At 40.8% G+C, this 19,862-nt stretch overlaps 1 protein-coding gene across 1 annotated transcript; it reads right to left on the bottom strand.

Moving 5' to 3' along the window:
- Positions 1-1,303: 1,303 nt before the first annotated feature.
- Positions 1,304-19,591, bottom strand: GFPT2 (glutamine-fructose-6-phosphate transaminase 2). Its single transcript, XM_056349921.1, has 19 exons — positions 19,202-19,591; positions 14,259-14,366; positions 13,581-13,679; positions 12,767-12,892; positions 12,120-12,178; positions 11,489-11,623; positions 9,844-9,905; positions 8,244-8,323; positions 7,841-7,958; positions 6,960-7,123; positions 6,301-6,396; positions 6,095-6,192; positions 5,630-5,750; positions 5,153-5,310; positions 4,904-5,018; positions 4,161-4,288; positions 3,333-3,500; positions 2,754-2,915; positions 1,304-2,147 (listed from the first exon to the last, which is right to left on the bottom strand). The coding sequence occupies exons 1-19, from the start codon at positions 19,206-19,208 to the stop codon at positions 2,103-2,105; spliced, it is 2,049 nt and encodes a 682-aa protein (XP_056205896.1). The 5' UTR covers positions 19,209-19,591; the 3' UTR covers positions 1,304-2,102.
- Between the last annotated feature and the right edge of the window lie 271 nt (positions 19,592-19,862).

Raw genomic sequence — 19,862 nt, 5'->3', positions numbered from 1 at the left:
ATTTCTCCACCTCTGCTAGCACCAACAAGAGCTTCCTTTTCTGTGACTTCTATTCTCGTAAACTATTTTAAAAAAACACACCTGTAATTTAAATAAATCAATTTAATGTATCATATAGACGAGATGACATCAGTTTCCTTTAATAGCTTCACTGCTGAACACGAAGAGGATGCTAATTCTAGACAGTCAAAGGCGCCTTTGCTTCACTTACCAAAATGTGTTGGATACAGATTTACACGTTCTTGGCATCTAGGTCAGATTATCGCTATGCTTTTCATTAGGATTTGGGTCCTTTTATGTGGTTATAAAAAGTACTAGAGCAGTTTCCAGTAAGAAGCTCCTATTACAACAAGCTAGTGTAACACTTTCAAGCCATTAACCTACATAAGCATTCAAACATCTCCAGTTCGAAGCAAGCCTGCAGAGGAGTAGCATAAAGAAAACTTTTACTAGTCAACGATTTAGATAATAAAATAACAGAAATTAAATAATATGGTTTCTGACTGTTCCAAAATAACAGATGAGCAGAGAATTTTTATGTGCCTATCTACCTTATTTCTTTTAAGGTTTACAGGTACTTCCTACTGCTAGTTAGTTTACAACTGCAAAATGTGCTTTTGCAAACATATACGTTAATAAAACAGGGCTTTACTTTTAGCTTGAAGATGTAATTAGTATTCTTTTATTTGCTGGTATAGGGTGTTGGGTTCTTTAATATATATTCCAGTATCTGTAGTCTAGATATTAAACACAAGTTTTTCTTGTCCAAGGAGACAACTTTTATGACCATAAAAAACATACGTAAAAATACAGACACAACTTCTGTTTTCACCTGCAGTAGATTTATTCCCACATTCACCTACCTCAGCAGAAGGTAACACACAAAGGTTTAATCAGTAGCTGGTGTGAACTACAGCAGGAGCTACAGTCAGATTACACTGCTGTATCAGTACTTGTCTGGCAAAACACTGACGAACAGTCACCAAATTAAATTCTCCTGTACTCACGTGCTACAGAAGGCTGGTGATAGGCAGCAAGCTGCCTAAACCTGACACATTGTTTTGAAACACATTTGCTGGATAAGGAAAATTTTAAGATGTGCATTCCTGAGAGACCTGTGTGACACAGAAAGAACTAACCAAAGAAACAGATGAAAGACCTCCGATACTAGGATTTAGGCAGGACTAGGGGTGAACATGCCTCTCCTATCAGAGTACTGTGTGGTGTACCTGTGTTCAGATCTGAAATGGAGTCATCAAGTTAGAAAAAAGAAAAAAAAAATAACCACAACCCACGAAGCAAGAAGAATTATATCATCTTTTAATTGCATGGTAATTTCATCGTACATTCTTCAAACAGAAATATCACTTGAAAGACATCCAGTTCCCTTATTTTGTTGCACTGTACATATTATGCAAATAAGAGCTGGGGTGGCATACAAAACAAAATGTTGCTCTGGCTTTTCAAATAATTACTTGAAAGAAGCAGAACTTTAAAATATAGCTGGGAATTTACAGCCACAGAAGAGCTTTGCAAATGACTGGTTAAATATGAAACACAGATGCAAAGGGGGAGGGGAAGGGGCAACACACTTCCAGTTTGAGGCTGTAGTGGGAAGAAAACCCTAACAACTGTACACAAGTGTCAACATGCTCAGTATTTACATTCTGAGCATTACCAATGCTACAGATAAGCAATGTACTAAAAAAATAACTTAAAAAAAAGCTATACAATTGTAGTTATAAATACTATATCTTTAAAAGTAGTTAAGTAGTGTAGGCTAAAAAAATGTTCACAGTTACTCTGAAGAGAGCTGTATACATATATTGCACAGTAGAAAAGTTCATTCAGTATACCATGTGTAAACAATTTTTATCTTCTTTGGCAATTTCAGGACTTAGAGCAATATTTGCTGTGAGCAAAAGCACTTGGGTAAAAGGCACATCAAAAGCTTTTAAAGCTGCAAGATAAATCCTTCTGACACTTTCCAGTTAGCACTATCATTCTCTTTCGAAAAATGTATACCTATCAATTCAGAACAACACATTTCTACAAGTAGAACTTGGAGGTCTGGTGACAAAAACATCAGCTGTTCTTGGCTGTTATTCTACAGTAACAGATTTGGCCAAATTTCTTGGAAAGTCCACCTAGAACAAAAAGACAGACTTTTCAGAATCTGGCAGAGTAATACCGACATTCTGCATTTGACAGTTCATTTAGCTTGCTTTTTTTCTATTTCCTAATGAGTTCTGCTTTATTCTAGACACATTAACACACACAACAGACTATAGATCGACAGATAATGACTCACTGTTGAATTCACTCTTGCTTCCAAAACCGTAACAAATACATATTTGTTTTGCACAAGGTACCTTTCCAAAGCAGTCATCATTATCAAACTGGCACACCTAGCCAATGTCAACAGAGTAATCTGTACAAAGCACTGAACTATTTTAGGTTAAAGTGTAATACCACGTTCTAAGATTTAGTTCTCTGGAAAAGTCCCATCTGCACTCTTAACCAACCAAACTTAAGCAAACTATCCTTGTCATTTTTTTAGAAGAAAAAGAATTAAATACAAAGCTGAAGAATTGGCACCAAAATGCCACCTCTACTACCACAGTAACTGCAAGCTCTGCTGTTATCACAAGTTCTTTGTTAGATATGCCATCTAACTAGGTCTCTCGCTTTACACTGGTAGGAGGAAGTTCAAAACAGCACTAACTAGAGCACTAAATATAGAAAGCACTTACATCATATCCTCTCAGAACAGCCAGGTGGAACGAAAGTAACTGGAGAGGAATAACACTCAAGACTCCTTGAAGGCAGTCAACTGTATGAGGCAGCTCAATGGTTTTGTAGGCAAATTTTGAGCTTTCTGTGTCTTCTTTAGAACACAGAATGATTGGACGACCCTGAAAATAAAATTTTGCAGTGTTAAGTGGCTTAGAAATACTTTGAAGTACTGGTTCACAACACGCTTGTATGTTTGAAGATGCTCAGGTTGCCAACAAAGAAAATGCCAGTCTTGCATAATGACTTTTGCCATTCACTATTTTGTGAGAGTTGAATATTTTCATCTGTAGGGTTTTACTGTTATACCATTTGCTTCAAAACAAACAAAAACCCCCTAAATAGCCCACATACAATCAGTTTTCACTACTGCTGTTAACTTGTAATGACAACCTGTAATGCAGATATAGCATCATATTTATAACTTAATAATTAGAAAAGAAAAAAAGTCACCAATACATCCTTATTCTGAAGCACAAGTCAGCAGCAATACAACGTGCACAATCTCCCTATGACACTGTATTAGTTAAACAGCTTACCTGTCGAGCAGTGACCTGTTGCAGAGCATTCTGGCACTTGGTGAAACAAGGATCCTTCATTATCACCATGATAACAGGCATTTGTTTGTCTATTAGGGCTAATGGCCCATGTTTCAGCTCACCAGCCAGGATACCTTCAGAGTGCATATAGGTGATTTCTTTTATTTTCTAAAAAAAGCAAATGCCATCAAGTTACTAGTAAATCAGATGAGAAATAAAACCCGCAAGAAGCAAAACACCAAGGCTGTACATCTGCCACTTAAATACAGACACACGGTATCAAGTTGGTATTTTCAAAGATCAGTTAATAGTGAAGACAGGCTTGTCTGCTGGGATTTCTAGCAGGCTGCTGGCAGAAGCAGAGCATGCATGTGCACGTGCATTTGCAGAGAAAGAAATGGAGTAATCAACAGGGACCTTCCCAGCACAACCTTTAACATTCCCAATTTCTGTGAGACACAGATATGCTTCTATTGCACCAGAATGTCCATAACATAATTTATGAGTTTCTCATTTATGAGCATCTCATCTGAACATCAGCACATTGAGTTCTTCTGATGTTGTTTTCAAATGGGTCAGCATTTTAAGTTTGGTTTCTTCAAACAGGCTCATGAAACACTGCATTTATTATGTGAAAGAAACAAGAACCTGAAACCATATTCAGGTTCACCTTGTGTATGTGTTCAGTCCAACAGGACTAAGTGCTTTTAGTTGTAGATAGCAGTTTTACTGCAGCAGAATTAAATTGTAATGAAATACTAAAACTATGTTGCAGAAGCCATAAAAGCTTATTTTCAATAACATCCAAAAATATTGAGAGGTTCCTACCAGAGCTCCTTCCAGACAAGTGGCATAATTATACCCACGACCCATAACCAGCAGTGATCTTTGTTTGTACAGTTCAAGAGCTAAGTCGTGTATCTTCTCATCCAAGGACAAGACTTCTTTAATCATCTCTATTGGAACATACAAAAAGCACATATTAAAAAATTCTTAAATTTGAAAAACTAGTTTGCTTGTAGTAGGATGTGCCAATGCTCTATTGGAACAAATACATTTAATATAATTCAACCATTGGCTTTGCATCTTTGACAGCAGTTTAAGGATATTTTCTCCAGCTTTATTTACAGTAACAAGTTTAAAATAATTATTGGTTTAAAGCAGTGCTCATACATCCCATTTGTATTTTTAAAGGAAGTTGTGAACATCCGTTTTAAAGTCACCTTGAATTAGTTTCCTTTGATCTATCCTGATTTAAAGTGAAAGACTTTTAAAATTTCAAATCATCAATTTAGGAGATCAAGAAATATTTCTCATACAGAACTACCTTATTGCAATTAGAAAACCCAAGCCATGAAAATTCTGATCTTCCTGCCAAATTTCTTGGAAGGGCGCTTGTAAAATTGGCAATTGGTGCAGAAATTAATAGACCACTTTTCTTATATTGTCCACCTTTCAGGAGGAGGAGGAAGACAAAACTTAAATGAGAAAGAAATATCCTCGGGTAGTATTTTATATTGCCCTTTAAACAACATGCCCTATCCCTCCTCAATCCCAAAATATCAATATACCTGGCAATGATTTTAGTCCACTAATAATTTCCTGTCGTCTTTTCTGCAAGGAAATTCTGTCTTCAGACATCATTAGGCCAAACATTACAAGAGACACAAATTGGCTGGTATAAGCCTGCAGACAAAACAAAACATTTAGCAGTTAAGCCTGCAGAGAGTTACTATGATCTCAGTTTGAAGTGCTACAATTAAAATTTTAATTAGATCCTACAGGGCTGCAGTATGAAAGTCAAACAGAACAGCAATTACCTTTGTGCTTGCCACACCTATCTCAGGTCCTGCATTTATATGTACACCACAGTCAGTCTCCCTGGATATTGAGCTCCCAACCGTGTTTGTGATGCCAACTGTTAGAGCACGACGTTCTTTACAATACCTCAGGGCCATAAGCGTATCTGCGGTTTCACCTGCAAAACATTTACATCTTGACTTCAGGTTGACACAAGGATAGTAATGACTCCTGGAAAGCATAAAACTTTACACAAGTGTGTTCTAAATAACTGCATCCACATTTACACAGTGCGTGCAAAATGCAACTGAAAATAATCTTTCAGCACTCATTGTCTACATGTTTGAACCAAGTCTGTACGAAACTTTAATACAAGACAAATCAGGCCCATTAGCCATCACCCTCCTTTGCACAAACATGAAGTAATAAACCAAGGGCTTTTAGAAGTTTTTCTACAGTTTACACTCAGCTGAAGACAAGCAGTAAATGCAGCTCACCTGACTGACTTATAAAAAAGCAGACATCGTCTCTGAAAACAGGTGTGTTTCTATCCAGGAAGTCACTAGCAAGTTCCACCATCACTGGTAATTCAGTTAATTCTTCCAACACTTGTCGAGTCTGTGTTCAAGCAGCGCACAGTATTTGTTAATATTGCCACCCATTCAAGTCTTGACATCTTAAAAGTCAGAGATAATTTAAATGGATTCTTACTACAAAAATTGGTAATTACAGCTTACCAGACCCTTAAAAACTACGGTGAAAAAAAAGAGTTAATTTCTAGCATGTAGGTAACAGCATTTAAGCATTAATAAAGAATGTGGCACAAAGGAAAACTAAAAAGAGCGGGACCCCTCAATGAAAGGCAAAGTTTGAGATACAGAAGGAAAAGAAGATTAAGAGTTCTTGTCTAGAACCCCAGCAGCTAGGAGTTATATATATGTTTCAGATAAGGCTGAACATACAGCTACTGCAGCATGGTAACTGGTCCCACAGCCAATAATGATCAGTCTCCGGCATCTTCTGATTTCTTTCAAATGATCCTTCAGCCCTCCCAGCAGAACTGTAAACAAATAGAACAAAAGCATATATCAATAGTGTATTTTATTTTCTAATTAATGTGTTCAAAATTTGCAGGCTTAGTGCAGCCTGAGCACTTGTTCCGAGTTACCTGTGCTGCTCTCGAAATTCACTCTGCCTCTCATCGTATTGACAACTGATTCTGGTTGCTCAAAAATTTCCTTTTGCATGAATGCACTGAAGTTACCTGTTTAGGACAACATTACATAGCAATGCTTAGGTAACGCTTAGGTTTGTTACTTGAAGTCTTTTACAGTTACCAAGAGATGACTTTTAAGACTACCTGTGGTAACAAGCTAATTTGACTGTCTTGTGTTCGCTTAAACAAAAGCTTAGGAATAGGCGAGAAGAAAGGAGGGATTGATAGTTCACTCAAGTTGGTTGGTTTCATTTCCCAACACTGACAACGGAACTGAATTCTTTTTTAAGGAAACTTCTGTGTTCCACTTCAATTCTTAGTTTACAAAGTCTGCCAACAACTACAACAACATGTTAACATTAGTTATATTTTCGCTAATTACTGAGACGAGTAGAAGCATCTAGGACTTTTCCAAAGCTAAAAATGGGTAGGGTCCCATACCACCCATCTCCCCTTGGCTGTAAAGCTTAGAATTGTCAGCTCCCAGTACAAACAGCCTAAGTATTGCATCATTTTTATAACAAAACAGCAGTTTTCTGCCTTTTCCACTACACAAAGAATCAGTAACTATCCATCTTTGGTGATACTCCTTTACAGATGTTTCAACCCACCCTTCATGATTTGCTGCAATTCCATCTGCAACGTTTGTATGGCCCGGGAAGGATCATCACTGGCTGATCGCTCGAGACGGTGAATTGAAAGCTTCCCGTCAGTTACTGCTGCAATGTCATCATCTTCTAAGAAAATTACTCTGTTGGTGTGCTCGATGATAGCACTACAGAAAAAACAGATGCAAGAAAAACCTGACATGTCGGTCAGAGTTGGTAGCACCACTCCTCAAAGCAATTAATATGCCACACAGCACTTCCAGCCCTACTTCTATCTTCCTTTTGGACATAACTACAGATAGAGCCATCTTAAAGGAAATGGCTCCATCTGCTGCTGCTTCTGCATTCTCACAGGAACTGGGAGCACCAGGCTGGGGAACCACAGCACCTCACATCAGCAAGTTCCCGCTGATCTGATCTTGCCCCCGCCCCCCCCCCCCCCCCCCCCCGGACCCCTAAGGTCACGATCTTGTTTCTGTGATAAATGTGTACCAGATGTGTTCAGGTTCCTGCTAAGTTTAGAACCACATCACTTTTTCCTCCTCTGACAGCTGGATTAAAACACCAAAACGTAGGCTAACCCATAGTCTGCCCAAATACTTGGCTGACAGTGTCTATTTGTACCCAACTGCCCTTCCTACACTGGATGTATTTTACATAGAGATTAGCAATTGGCAGATACTGCACTTGTTTGGAGTCTGAATGCTGATGTCAAGTCTTCACATTTTTCAGCTATCTTAGCCTGGGGGCTTCATTGTTACCTGGATTAAAGGCTATTCTATCAGAAAACAATTGTACAGCGGCAAGACAGCTTAAGATTTCCAAAACTATCTCAGTTCTAAACAAAAGCAGTATTTTGAGAAATGTTTAAGTACTCTTACTACCTTGCATCTGAAGCAAAGAAGAATTCTACTGCCTTATCCCCAACAGCATGAAGGCAGGTAGAGCTGTCCAGTCTTTTCATTCGGGAATTGCACATGTTCTTCACATTCTCAATGTTGCCTGTTAAAGAAATCAAACACTTAAATGCAAAGCTAGATCTGTTCAAGTTAAGAGATTACAGACTATACAGGTTCAAGGTATCACAGTTACACGAGTGCTTTGGGGGATGGTACTTCTACATGAACTACACATTCAGCAGCACAAAATACAACATTCTCAGCTAAGAAGCTATTTGGGGCATCAGCTGGTACTTTTATAGTAAAAAACCAATTAACCTAATTTCTAATCATAAAGTAAAAATAATTTTAGTTCTTAAAAATAATGTAATTGGGTTTATCAACTTACATGTTCTATATAAAACAGGAACCTGTTCAGTGGAGAGCTTGTATTTGCTTCTAACCCCAATGAGCAGCGGACTCCCCCTCCTGTAAAGGGAGGACATGGAAGTTTATAAAGAGAAAGGTGCATACAAAGAAGTCAAAGGACATCTGTGAAGTTGGAAGATGATACCCTGTCTAGCTTCCTCAATAGGAAGACCCTCTTCAACCCTGAACCTAAAGCCTTTCATGGCAGGTGTTACATAAACTTGGCTTGTTTCTCTAAGATTTGCCGATTGTTATATGGATAATTACCATATGCCTTGGTGATTCTTTCCCCATGAACTACACCCAGGTAGAGAAAAACATATATGAACTAGTTGTTTTCCTTCCGGTAATCACAAAACAGCTTACCACAGGCACCAATTTGAATACTGTTTTTAAACAAAGCTTACTGCCTCTGAAGCCAGCCAGCAATAACTGCAGCGCTCTCTACTACTGAAATACTGTTGCACCCTTTAGCTTTTTAAATTCAGAAATGTCAGCCATCACTACTGCACATTTTTTCATTATATGGGTCATGTGCCACACTGAAGAGCTTATTAAAAAAAATAAATATATCTCACGAGTAAAAGAGTAATTCACCCTCCCCCGATACCTCAGATTACAAGTTTAGCTTCTCTTAATTCCTTCACTCCTAAAAACCCAAACCTGAACCACATATAGAATGGTTCATTTCAGAAGATGTCTCCAGTTAGAGTAAGGGTACAGCTGGCTCTTTCACAATTTTAATAAGGTCTCATTTTTGACCACAGAAGCAATGGGGGTTTTGGTTGTAGTATAAAACAGTCTTTATTCCCACTGCTACTTCACTTGCTACTTTAACTTCTTTACCTTTCCTGAAAGTTGTTTCCCAAGTTATAAATAAAAGCAAAAAAAAAAAAAAATCATAAATGCTATGACAGCTACAGAACGCAATTTATATAACCTTTTAGAATGATGGCATTTTAGCCAATCTGAACATACTTATCTCAGTCTTTATTCAATGTGAAGTAAAATTGAACCATACCCTTTCCCTTCCCTTTTTGACACAGGGGAAATGTTAGTACACTTTTAATACAGCTTTAGAAATAGAACATACACTGAGCTTCTATTGACACACTGTAACAGATAAAAGGACAGACTATGGGGATGAGTTTGTCAGTGGTGGGTTCTTCCAAGTGCATTATCTGAAATATCTGCAACTGAAAGTGCATTTGCACTGAGCAAGAAAACGTCATCTAATTACTTTTTGCAACTGTCTTTGCATCCTCAAAAAGTGAGTAGTCACAGCTAATTTATTAAACAATATCAAGTTAAAGATTACAGAGAATCAACACAAGCCTCTGGAAATTCTGTGACCTCCAGTCTGTACAGCTCCAATTAGGTTATATTTAATGGTCAGTTGAAGAGATGCTCAGCAGAGCTTTGCTGCACTTCACAAGCATTCCACTAGTGCAGCTATCTACCTTCTGAGTTTTGATTAAGCACTTTAAACATCAGCATTCTAGTACTTTTAAGAGATGTTAGCTTTTTTTTTTTTAAACGTACAAAAGCATGAATTATATATAAAATTGACTTTTACTAACCTGGTAGCAACAGCTTCACCTGGGTAATGGACGCTCTTGAAAACCAATGCAAAAGCACCTTCCTGGAACCCATGCAAACAGAAGAGGGGAAAAAAAATCCTCAACAACTTATCTCAGTTAGTTCCATCTCATTAAACTGGGGCCCCTCTTCCTGAGCAGGCTGTGAAGGAAAGCTCTTTTCTACTATCAGGAATCCCTTCCTGGAGGGCAGACTGCACCTTTAAAGGAATTGGTCAGGGAGCAGAACATGCACCAAACAGTGCAGCAGCTGACAGATCAGGAAGCGAGCACTTAGCCTCTCTTTATAAATAAAAGCAATACCTTCTAACACAAGGGTTAAGAAAATCTACAAGATGTTACTCACAATCAACTTGAAGACTATTAGACATGTAATTTTATTAAGACTTTTAATAAGACTGTGCACATAGCTGCATTTTATGCATTTTCAGCTAAAATTCTGGAGTTCCTACTTCTAGTTTAAGCAGCAAATTCTCACTAGGGTATTTAAAAAAAAAAAAAAAAAAAACTCCACCAAAAATACCCAAAATCCACAACACAAGAACAGACTATACAGGTTCAAGGTAGCACAGTTACGCGAGTGTTTTGGGGGATGGTACTTTTACGTGAACTATACATTCAGCAGCACAAAATACAACATTCTCAGCTAAGAAGCTATTTGAACAAAATCAAGAACACAATCAATTATACTATTAACACAGCTTGCAAACTTGAGGAATATTCTATAAACAGGAGTAAAAGCCCCCTCCTTGCAAACAGAAGAGAGATGGTCACATTCACTCTTCTTGCAGGGACGCCAGTCAGCACCTCTGCTCTTGTTCTGCAGCCAGGTGAAGCCACCCTTCCCCTCAACGAAGTGGCTGCACCACTATTCCCTCTTGACTCATACGGCTCTTTACTTGGTGTATATGCATTTCAGGGCTGCCCTAAGGGAATCCCACAGAGCTGCTTTAGAGAGGAGAAAGGGGAGGTGAAAAGAGTGTAAGAAACTGCTGGAAGGGGAGGGAAAACATCTGCCTGGAGACTGGGGGAGGAAAAGAAAGCAAGCTTTCTCCAAGTTTGCCACACATCTATCAGTGTTTTTTAGCATTCACAAACTAAGTAACAGTAGATTCCCACTTCACAGTTTGGAAACTGGCTATGCCATGAAATCAGTACAGCTTGTTAGATCTATTTCCAAACATGGGAGCCAAGGCATTAGACAAACTTGAATCACAGCAGTGTTTTAACACGATCAGAATAGCCTTTAAGAACACACTGCCCTTTATGAGAGATTCAAACCCCCAGAGGCTCCTACTGATTTTTTTAATTAAGCTGCCTCATTAAAAACTGTGATAACCGCTTTAAAAAAAAAAAACACAAACCAAAACAAAACCAAAAACAACAAACCCCACCAAACAAAAAACGCTGCTAATGCAATTTAAAGATTTACCGTTGAAAAGCCTTTGAAGTTTCCAAAATTCTAATCTCATTATTTGGTCTATTAAGCATTGTTTAGAGGCCAAAATCCATTATTTGCAGCAACATCTAAGGACTGCAGAGAATCTAAATGCATAAATGCAGAATACTAAGGAACCCCAAAAATAGTTTATGCTGTAGTACAGGAAAAAAGGAACTTCCCACTTACCAACTGTTGAATAACTCTTTCTACCAAGGCTGAAAAACTGGTGTCCTCACTCTCTCTGTTGTCATACATGTACTTGATCAATTTGGGGATTGTTTCTGTATCCGTTTCAGATTCAAATTCATAGCCTTTGCTCTCCTGAAATACCATATAGAAAAAGTGTTTTCATCCTCAGGCAAGAAACACCGAAGGGCCTCTCAGCTGCCTCCCACCAGAAACTGCACAGTAAGACAGACTGCTTGAAGCACTACACCGGACTAGCAGAAACACATCACTATAGAAAAAACATAATGACTTACCCTGTCATAGCTACACTTTTGGAAATACTGTAATAAGACATGTAGTAAGACTTGCTTTGCAGCTGTCAAGCAACAAGAGACAGGAGGGAGCCCACTCTACACACCCTCTCCAAGAATTTGAGCACAAATTGCTACTCTACTCCTAAGTACTTTGCATTTAGGATTACAAGAACTTCTGTACTTCACCAGCTCCCCATTAGGCAGGCTCCTTCACACTACTATTTTACAGATGATCTCAAGAAACTTGAATTCAGATTCCAAAGTCATGAAAGACCGGATAGTAGCTGGTCAAGCGTTTACTTTCTTGTTTTAGAATCATGTTGCCACGGACTCACCAGAAATTTTCTTAGGTCCTTATAATTTGTGATGATACCATTATGGATAACAACAAATTCTAAAAGGAAAAATACATATACTCATCAGTAACAAAAAATTGAGATATTCAACGCAGAACACAAAATTAGAGGGGGAGTGGGAGAGAGTTTAAAAGTACATTAGAAACTACCTGCTATAGCTTTCAGACCTACCGTTTATCACAACATGGACAACAGAAAGCAGAAACTTACAAATTCTGAAGGCATGCAAAGGTTGTTCCAAAACATTAAGACAGTTTTAAACTATACTCACTAGAACAGCACCAAGCCATCCCAAGTGAAAAACGATACTAAAATCTCCCTTTTCCAGTCCAGACAATATTGATGCATTTACATTTTCAGAGTCTGACCTTTTAAAACAGGTATGTTGTACTCTGACTAACTTGCATCAGTTTTCAGAGAACAGATCTCATTAATCTTTCACAATGTTCCTTTAGCCTTAGGAGAGGCTATTTTATTGCAAAAGCGTCTAATATAGCTAGAATGGCAACGGCTTAGCTCTAGTGTACAAAATAGATACCACAACACTAGTACGAACAGACAACATATGTGCTTGATTGAACCACTTCAAATTCATACAGTTCCAGAGTGCTGCAGAGATTACATACCATTCCTTTTATCTGATCTCTGAGGGTGACTGTTTATTGCACTTGGTACCCCATGGGTCGCCCAGCGAGTATGAGCAATTCCAAAATGTGTTTCAAAATCCGTTTTTGAATCCAGGTCATCTTGTTCTATACACAAGAAATTCAGTTAAATAAATAAATATTTAAATTTGAGTCTCTCACAAACACACCACTAGTAAAACACTAAAAGAACTCCTACAGGCAAAAAAATCCTAAAAGTTATCTTCCAGCTTTCCTTTAAACCACTTGCTTTCTTGACATTACACTTCAGATAGTTCAAGCTACTGTGATTAAAATTTTGTTTGCCAAGACTCGAGCATTTTCAGCTAATACCAACAGCTAGGCTAACAGACCACATTACTACAAATTATAATGTAAACGTATTAAAACGCAACTTCAGTTCTTCACAGATGGAAGTACTGCATAAAGCAGACTGTGATGACAGCCAGCTGCTTAAATGGTCATAAATTCTGTCAGAGTCCATGTTTAAACGTTTCAGCTACCAAGCACAGAAATCATTTGAGTAAAGCACCAAGGGAGCCCAGGTCTCAAACCAAGAAGCAACCAAAAGAAGGGAGAATAGACTAGTAATTTCACAACACTACACCTAAAGATCAGCTTGCTTTTCAAGTGCAGATTTGGGGGGCACAAACAATTTAACTGCCATTGGATTACACAATGTAGTTATTTCTGGTACAAAATCGTGACTGTAAGTTCACGGCCCGATTTTCTGCTGAGATACAGATGATATCTGACTGGGAGGCCAAAGCAAAGGGGTAATTTTTAAGACACTTACTGTACAACTCTTCTTCCAGGGCCTTTACTTTTCCTCTTTTCTTAACCAGTTTGATGAACCTTTCTTTATCTTCATTATTATTTCCATCAATTGCCACTCCTGCAGTACAGGACACAGACAAGTATTTAAAGCATGAAATACACTGGATGAAAAAAAGGCCAAGAAAATACAGACAAGCACACACTAGCGAAACATTTTTTTTTCCAGTTATCCTTCAAAGGTATATACTTGGTCTGTTGATTTGAACATAGACATGAACAGCAAACTAGATGAAGACTGTATCAACAGCACAGATGAAAATATAAATGAGCCATCTCAAATATTGTTTGAGGGCAGACTGATATATTTTGCCTGATTAAATTAGCCAACTCAAATTTAAAGACAGTTTTAATCTTCCTCATCCTTTCATTGGGACTCACATACACAAAAAACTGAGGCACAGACTACATGACCCTGTACCGAGGTGCTTTGCTGATGTGTACTAAAGCTCAACCACCATCTGATTACAGAGCTAATCACTCAATTTAAAGTCCTGAGGAAAGTTAAAGAAGACACTGCAAGAACCAAGGTAATTAGTTCTGATCTTTTAATCTGCAAGGTAACAGAAGAAAAATACAACACAAGTCACCTACGTAGCTATTGGTTGCTAAAATTAATTTGTTGAGATAGTTTACATACCTGCAGAGTCATATCCTCTGTATTCCAGTCTCTGTAATCCTTTTATCAGGGTTTCAAATATTTCTTTCCGAGTCCGAGGCACTTTGTAATTTAGATAAGCAAAAATTCCTGTTTAGAGAAAAAGGGGGAAGGGGTGAGGGGAAAGAAGAAAAGATTTTTTTAGAATTTGCGGCCCTTCAGACTCAATTTAAAACCCTTTAAAACTATTATCACAGAGAGGTCCTAAGGGGACCCAACCTCCCATTTAGTACAACTCTTCGTACTGGGTTTTTAAATGGAAAGAGTTCAAATACAATAAAGGAATCGGGACCCTCATTCATTTTCACCAGGCAACACATGCTTTCCTGGCCAGTTTCACTCTCCTCATGTTACCCACCAAGAGTTAAACAGTTGAGAGAGCTTAAAAAATTTCTACTTTTCATGAAAACCACAGCTCAAAATGGGAACATTGTGATCTATTTCATATCCAGACATTCAAAGAAGGAATATATTCACCAGTACTAACACAAGGAGACTTTTGTAATCAAAGTCACGGCCTTAAATACCCATGGGTAGGTACTAGGCACAACATCTATTTCTGAAAGGCTCCAGCTTAATCCTGTGTACAACAGTTAATTCAGTGGGAAGAGAATAGAGAAGAAAACAAAGAAAGGGCAGAAGTCAAAAGGATAAGACAACAAAGAAAAGAAACAGAAGATACAAAACCAGGGTCACCCAAAAAACACGCATTCACCCTTTACGCTGCCTCAACACAATGCTGCCTGCCAAACCAAACTCAGGGACATGAGATCCGTTTGCTTGCCCCGTGTTACTCAGGTCAGCTCTTACAGAGGCATCATAAGATGTGAACTCACTCTTTGCCTACTAGGGCAAACACAGCCTGGAAGAGTGCAAGTCTGATCCCTCTTCTCTTGAATAGACCAGTCATCAACCAAGAAGTGGCTTTTTTTTAGTGCTGGGGTTGGTTTCTCTACCCTGCCCCTGCACAATATTTATTTTTTTTTTTTTTTTAAGCAAAAGTACACAAGGATTTTTTCATTAGGAGTTTGAAGGATGTTTCTTTCTCTTTAGAAAAGATGCAATAAAAAGGTCACCTGCAAAGAAAAACACAACCATTCCTTTTCTCTGTCTACTGCTCTTTCTGGGACTTCTGCATCTATAAGGATAGATTAGGCCCCTTTATTAACTTTTACAAATCTGTACCCCAATGAAACAGAAACAACTAATTTCACTGCTTCAACAGTTTCTCCAAACAAGTCAGGACTGGAGGCTACAGTCAGCAAGACACAGACTTTAAGAGCTCAACAGATAAGCAGTTCAGACAAGCAAGTGTTTTAAATAGAGGAAGCCTTTGTTTGAAATGTAACAACCTCTTCCCCTTCAATTAAGGCTTTTGAACTGTAAATGACTGTAGTGAAGAAGCTGTTATAATGATACACCGATAAATCTCTTATAAATATTGTTGTGAATTCTGTTGTCCACTGGTTTTACGCCATTAATACTGCCGATTTGGCAGTGAGACTAAGACGCTATTACATTGGTCTCTGAATTTATCTTTGAAGGATTAAAGGGTGGAAAATGCTTTTCTGCTACATAAGTGAGATTTATGAGGAGCTCAGCCTAATTATTTCTAGAGTGTCCAATGTTAATGGAGATATTAAGACAATTAGTTGCATTTAAAGAAGTATTTGGGAATTTGAACAGCTAAATACCGTTCTTCACGGATGCTTTGAAAAATGATGCCTCCAGTTATATACAGTCTCTTTAGACTGAGAGCTTGCTGATCATTTTTCCAGACAGATATTTACCGTTCTCTGGCACTAACCACGAACCTCAAGAGCTGCATTCTTCAATTTCTTCAATACGAATTTCTCAACATCATTCCAAAATGTTGCTACACACCTCATTTCAGATCCAGCTCTACTTTCTAGGCCAGATTTCACAATGTATTTAAGATGCATCAGCCTTGTGCTCCATGTGGCATCTTTGACTACACCGAGCTCCAGGAAGAGCATTCCTTTGGGACCGTCCTTACAATACTACCAGTGTGCTGCAATTGTTAAAAAGATCCTTGTTTCCAGGGAACTGTAGCTGTGCTTCTACACACGTGAATTAGAAGACACAAAAGTCACTAGAGGCCATTTACAATGAAAGCAATAGCTGCAGCCTGACTTCTCAAGGAATATATTATAAACTCTTTCAGTTAAAGGAAATAAATCTTACCCTCAGCACCGTTTCTCTAGTACATTTCTGTTTCATGATTTACCCACTTGCATATTTTCTTCCCTACTCAGTCATCATTTTGGCTAGATTTAAAGCACATTGCTCAACTCACTTAGAAACAACTTTTGATAAAGACTTCTTGTAGCTTAACTCCTTCTGGAAGCAAACCAACATGACTGAATCTTACTCATAAGAGCATTTTGCAATGCTCACAAGTTACTTTATAATGGCCTCCCCGTGCTGTTAGATGCTATTTCCAGAGCCTGCATCTCTCCTCCCCAGTGAGGGCTATAGTACTCTCTAAGCTAATGCAATACTGAAATTGTATGTATCAAGTAAGGTAACATTTATTTGTCAGCACAACATAAGCAATGAAATACTTTCCCAAGTTGTGTATACATAGAATCCAATAAAAGCATTTACAAAGTGTTTTACCAGGGCATTGCTCTTATGATCTGAATGCTAAATTTAGTTTCTAACTTTCCATAATCACAGAGTTTGCACAGAAGCATGAACTAGATCAATCACGTATGGCTTACCTTTAGAATCAGATACTCAACACAGAAACAGAACATTGTTAAAAACGTTGTTAAAACCAGCTTTAATCAGGTGCAGACACTGAAAGCAAGGATCTTCCTTTACATACATATCAAGACTTCAGGAGTTTCCCCTTTCTCTTTCAGGACTGCAAGCTGAGCATCAAGAAGAGGAAAAGTTCATTGAGTATCCTTCTGTGGGAAAAATCCACAAGAACTCTTGCAATTGCAAGACTTCACCAAAATCAAGAAGGGGGCAGCCTATACTTGAAGTTTGAACACAATTGTTTTTTTTAAAAATAAAAGGATGCCTTTACTGGGGTAAGCACATTGTTGATGTGCCAGAAACTTAGCTTTGAGAAAGTCCCAGTCTCAACTTCATATCCTGATGAATTTTGATTTGAAGTAAGTATATCATCAGTTTAAGAGCATCTTACCTGTTTTTTTAACCCTGCATACTTTTGCTACACTATCTTCTTACATTTGAGTATGATAACATTTCAACTTTGTTTCCTAAAGAGCATGTTTATGGCAGTATTTAATGACCTATCTATTTCTGAAACAGAAAGCAATGGGTTTCAATCCTCATGAGCTACCTGAAGTCAGAGAAAACACAGCAGGACATATTTTCAACACTTAAACCTGGAAAGATATGCAAAAATAAAATAATAATTAAAAAAAATTAGAAATGGTTGGTTGCAACCTCTGGAACTCCTGTGCTTCCAACAGCAGACAGCAAGGAAGACACGGGACATCTTTCATGATAACAAATGTCACATTTAAGATCTCCAGATGCTGATGGGAAGAAAACTAACACTACTCTCACTGCACTTCACGAACGACTGCTCTCTGCCATTTCATACCGAGTCAGTCACTCCACCCCAAGCTAAAGGTTTTTACCAAACTCATGTAACACTGTTAACACCCTCATTTCCCAATCAATACACAGCCCAGATGTGCCAAGTTTCTGACACTATTATTACACATCTCATGGCTCAGTGGTTGCCACCAGTACCTTTGGTTTGCCAAGGCACTGAGCCTAGTCTCTCACCTGAAGGGGCTCTGCTTAGAAGACACCGAGTCTGTCTCATTGATAGCGACTCGAGAGTCGGGCAGGAGCTCGAACCCTGTCACCTCCTGTTCCCATTCCAGTGAAAGAGGCTTACTGGACTCACTGCCCTTTCAGAGGTTACAATTAAAGAGGACGTGGGGGCAGGGGAAAGACATTCAGCTCAGAAAGTACATTTTTTGGGAGCAGTAACTCAACGCGCTTTCAGTCTGCATCTCACAAAAGAGGTTTTGTTCACGATGGCCAAGAAGTACATGCGCAAGTTTTTCTGCTTTCAGCAAAAGTATCCTTACAGACCTGAGAGGAGGTTTCAGTGAAGGGATAAATAAAGTTTCACTAAAATTTCCTCCAGAACTAAAACACGTTGCCTTAGCACCTCCCAAATTCACACTTCTAATCTGATCCAAAGCACGCCTAAGCGACTGTACGCACGATGGAGGTATTACCTTCACCATCTCGTCTTTATTAGATAAAGGAAGGCGAAGAAACTCACACCAGCTAAGAATGAAACTCCTTCCCAGCCTTTGTTTGAAACCCTCGAACTCTTCCCACCGCGGGCGCCGGGCGCTGCCAGCCCGCGGCCCCGCACCGGACGCGCCGCAGCACCTGGAGGCGGCCGGCAGCGGCCACCGGGAGCCCCGCAGCCGCCGGGCACGGGCCGCCTTCCACCGCAAGGCCCCGGGACAAGCCGCCCGGCACGGAGCGGCCAGGCTGCGGGGCTCAGGAAAGCCATCGCCCTTCCGTGGGAGAGGGGGGCGGGCGGAGGAGCTTTACCTGCCACCGCCGCGAGAGCCGGCCATTCGCCCATCCCACCCCCACAAAACGGATGCGGCGGGGCCAGTCCCACAGGGACCCGGGGCGGGGGCAGCGACGGCGGGTTTCCGCAGCCCCCGGACCCGCTCTCACAGCGGGGCAGCCCGGCGCCCCGCAGCTCAGCGACAGAGCCGCCCTCGTCCCGCACCCCGCCCGGCCCCGGGGCACAGCCCGCTCCGTCCGCGGCCGGCGGAGGTCCCGACCCCGTGTCCCGCCCGGCAGGCGAGGGGCTGCGGCGGGCCCGGGCTGCTCGCGGCCCCTGACGGCCGGCGAGGGGCGGCAGCCGCGGCCCCGGCACTCACCGCACATGGTCGCGCCGCACGGCCCGTCCCGCTGACAGGAAACGCGGCTCCCGCCCGACAGCCTCGCCCGGGGCCCGCCGCCTCCCCGGCTCTTATAGCGCGGCCGGCCCGGCCCCTGCCTCCCCGCTCATTGGCCGGGGAGCGGGCGGTGGGGCCGCTCCGCCCGGGGCCCCGAGCGGGAGCTCCGCGGGGGCAGCGCCCCGGGGGCGGGGGGCCGCGGCGGTTCACGCCCTGCCCGTGCCCGGCGCGACACCTGGAGGGGCAGCCGAGGGCTGTGGCGGGGTCTCCCGGGCGGGGGGCGAAGCAGTGCGTCCTGTCAGCGCAGCATGGCCGGGGCTGAGGCGGGGCGGCAGGGCAGCCCCTCTCCCAGCTTGGCGGGGGATGGCGTCCCGCCGTTTCCAGCCCTTTCGGCCACAGGCGTTCGGAAGGGCGCGCTCAGCAGCCAGCTTCACCTGCTGAGGCGGGACACCGAGCACCTGCGCGTGTGCTGGGCTGGACGGGGCCAGAGGCGAGGGCATGGGGCGCCTGAGGGAGAGCCTTGCCCCCGGTAGCAGGCTGAGCTCTCGGTCGGGCTGTGTGGTCTGTTCCCTTTACGTGGCAAGAAAGAAGCTGCAGATCGGCTGCAGGGGCCTCCTCCAGCCTGCTGCTGGGCTGGGGTCTC

The sequence above is a fragment of the Falco biarmicus genome, chromosome 8 (genome assembly GCF_023638135.1).
Source record: "Falco biarmicus isolate bFalBia1 chromosome 8, bFalBia1.pri, whole genome shotgun sequence".
Classification (NCBI taxonomy): domain Eukaryota; kingdom Metazoa; phylum Chordata; class Aves; order Falconiformes; family Falconidae; genus Falco; species Falco biarmicus.
This window is presented reverse-complemented; position numbering and strand designations above follow the sequence as displayed.

What these genes read in the sequence shown, in the direction of transcription:
- GFPT2 (XM_056349921.1), bottom strand. An exon ending in GGTGAAGCTGTTGCTACCAG is followed by an intron (nt 8,324 to 9,843) that starts GTTAGTAAAAGT and finishes CTCCCTTTACAG; the next exon opens with GAGGGGGAGTCCGCTGCTCA. An exon ending in GAATTTCGAGAGCAGCACAG is followed by an intron (nt 6,193 to 6,300) that starts GTAACTCGGAAC and finishes ATTTGTTTACAG; the next exon opens with TTCTGCTGGGAGGGCTGAAG.